The sequence below is a fragment of the Coffea eugenioides genome, chromosome 8 (genome assembly GCF_003713205.1).
Source record: "Coffea eugenioides isolate CCC68of chromosome 8, Ceug_1.0, whole genome shotgun sequence".
NCBI lineage: Eukaryota > Viridiplantae > Streptophyta > Magnoliopsida > Gentianales > Rubiaceae > Coffea > Coffea eugenioides.
The window spans coordinates 16290703-16293717 of record NC_040042.1 but is presented as its reverse complement, the minus strand read 5'-3'; the positions used below and the strand labels follow the sequence as shown (position 1 = coordinate 16293717).

Below are 3015 nucleotides of genomic sequence, written 5' to 3'. Positions count from 1 at the left end.
TCGATTGCATATCATGCGTGCTTGCATGTGAGTTCATGACATGATTTGGCTTCAATGAGTTCTGGGAAAGTCTTGTGCTGGACACCAACGTCTCCACTCTGTTTATGGTTCATGTTCATGTTTATCTGGAGCTCAAGAAGGGGCTCCCTCTGAATGTCAATGTTAATGTTAAGAGTGAATGGCCCAAAAGGTCACTAAACTATTAAAATTGGCACCCTCTGGTCATTAAACTTTTTTTGTGGCCGAAAAGGTCACTAAACTTGCAAAAACTCTCCAACGAAGTCATTTTACCGAATTTCACCGGTTCCTCATCCGGTAACATGGTCAATATGGAGTGGAGGAATATAGTAAAGGGGCAAAAATATCAAACAAAATATGGTCAACCTTTTTTTCTCTCGCAAGTCGTGCCTTAGATCTAGAAATTAGCTGAGTCCTCTTTTCATTTGTTGAAAGACAAATCTTCTCTCATCTATTCAAGGAAAAATCTCCTTCCATTTCATCCTGTCCAATGACTCATGGCAAGACGCAATAAACCGATTCATCAGGATACGAATCAAGAAAGTCAAGGAGAAATTTAAAAAAAAGAAAAAAAAAGAAGTGGCATTGTGCTAACATATAAGCTGAATCCAATTACTATCCATACCATTTCAAGTTCTTGAGCCATCAAAATACAGGGACCGCACCATGTTGCGTAGAAATCGATTATTAGTGGTACATTTCTCTCTCCCTTCACCAGATCTTGGACTTCTTTAGCAGACAGTTTTTTCTACACAAAGGAAGCAAAACAAAAAACCCCCCAATAAGCCTCTGAAAAACATCGAAAAAAGCTTCCTTTTTCTCGCAGGAAAAAAAAGACAAAAATGAAAAATATACTAGAAAAACACTTTGTAGTTGTTGCATGCTAAACAATGAATTCTCTGCACCGCCTAATCCCAAGAAACCAGCCACTAACAGAGCAGTACTATGTAATCAGCTACAAAAAAAGAGTACCGAATATTACCACAAGATAATCCTCTCTGACATACTTGCCAGCAGGTGGTAGGCAACGCAACTTTCTTGATGGCTGTTGAGTTGAAAGCAAAGAGGGCCTGTTGGCTGTGGAGATGGGATTTCTGTTGGGGACGGGGTTGAAGAAGAAAGAGCTGGAGTAATGGGTTTGTAGTAGATTCATGCCAGAGGGACCAAGACGTGGCGGAGCATGAAAGGAAGAAGAAGAAGAGAGAGCAGAGTCCATTTTTTTTGCCCGCCCGCCGTCCGTTTTCCTCCTTACCTGATGCTAAAGAGAGGAAGTCGGAAAAAGGAACTGTCACCTTATCTGATGTGCGGCATTTCCAGCAGAAAGGAGGGGGAGAGAAAAAAAGGTTGACCATATTTTGTTTGACATTTTTGCCCCTTTACTATATTCCTCCACTCCATATTGACCCTGTTACCGGATGAGGAACCGGTGAAATTCGGTAAAATGACTTCGCTGGAGAGTTTTTTCGAGTTTAGTGACCTTTTCGGCCACAAAAAAAGTTTAGCGACCAGAGGGTGCCATTTTTAATAGTTTAGTGACCTTTTGGGCCATTCACTCTAATGTTAAATATCTATTTGAGCTTGGGTGTCAAGTGCTATGATTTCCCGCTCACGAGAGCATAAACGGACATTGGATCTCTGAATCATGACATCATCGAAATGATCGGAATGCAAACATTGTGAAATATATTTGTCTCTAATGATTTTCCTGTTACTCGCTGAGCTTTCTAGCTCACGCCAAAAAATATTTATTCCCTCCACAGGCTCAAAGCGAAGGAAGACTTGTATAACTGTTCACGTGACTGGATGCACTTATCTGGTATAAATTTGATTTGGAATCATTTTATGTATATTGGAGAATCGTTTGCCGCTTCGCTATGACATGTAATTATTGGAGGCTTTGGATGTATATGTTGGACCGATGTGAGGTATATTTGAGGTTTATTCTTGTAATTCATTTGAGGACTGTAGTGAACGACTGAGTCCCGGCGAGAGTGGGCAGGCGACCCGCCGAACCCTCTGGTTCGCCTTAGGGGAGGGGGGGCTGTCACAGTTGGTATCAGAGCTTTAGGCTTCAGATTGTCTGTAGTGTATCCTAGGCTTGAAGTTTATGGATGCCGCGACTGTGGGTTTGGTTTTGAAATATTTAGTGATTGTCTTGCGGATATCTCGACTTGATTGGTACAAGATGGAATGTCGAGGACGACATTCTTTTAAGGAGGGGAGATTGTGACGCCCCGAAAAGTATGAGTGTGGAACCCGAAAATTTTCTAATTTTCAAGGGTTTATTTTATTTAATCGCCCGCCTTTTCTACATTTTCTTTATTAGAAAATGTTTCCCCAGATAAAGTTTATGAGCAAAGATAGTTTGAAAATGATTTTTCTAGTATCGGTTAGTTTTGAGAAATTAAGAGCGTATTTTGAACGTGGGACCCGCAAGTACGGTAAATGCATTATATTTTTGACAACTTGTTGGATTTTTGTATTAAGTGATATTATTTTACAAGGTGTTAAGATATTTGTATTGGAGAGACAAAAAGATAAGTTTTGAACCAAAAGGTGACAAGTGTCACCTTGTGATTTAATCTTGGACTTTGACCATTTAACTTTACCTTTACCTTTACTAAATAAATACCAAAATTTGACCAAAATAAGCTTCATTTTGCAAGCTTCTTGGCCGAATGTTCTTGCTCAAGAAAGAAAGAAAAGCTCTCAATTTCTTCCTTCTATTTCTTGCTCAATCTTCAAATCCAACCAATAAAACTCCAAATCATTCCATAAAATCCCTTTGCTAAGTGGTCTTGAGGTGTTTTGTGGAGTTGTTTGGAAAGCTAAGGTGATTTGTTGCTCCATCTCTTGTATGGCTAAGGTGAGTTGTGAAGAACCACTTTCCTCCCTTAATTGATGTTCAATTCATGATTGGTGGTGGTATAAGATGCACTTTTATGGATTATATCTTGATTTTGGTTGAATTGGTGAAGTTTTATAATTTTTGGGGAT

At 39.5% G+C, this 3015-nt stretch overlaps 1 protein-coding gene across 1 annotated transcript; it reads right to left on the bottom strand.

Annotated features, from left to right (window-relative positions):
* Positions 1 to 409: 409 nt before the first annotated feature.
* On the bottom strand, positions 410 to 1385 carry LOC113781548 (thioredoxin-like protein CITRX, chloroplastic). Its single transcript, XM_027327505.1, has 2 exons — positions 1001 to 1385; positions 410 to 766 (listed from the first exon to the last, which is right to left on the bottom strand). The coding sequence occupies exons 1-2, from the start codon at positions 1232 to 1234 to the stop codon at positions 575 to 577; spliced, it is 426 nt and encodes a 141-aa protein (XP_027183306.1). The 5' UTR covers positions 1235 to 1385; the 3' UTR covers positions 410 to 574.
* Positions 1386 to 3015: the final 1630 nt, after the last annotated feature.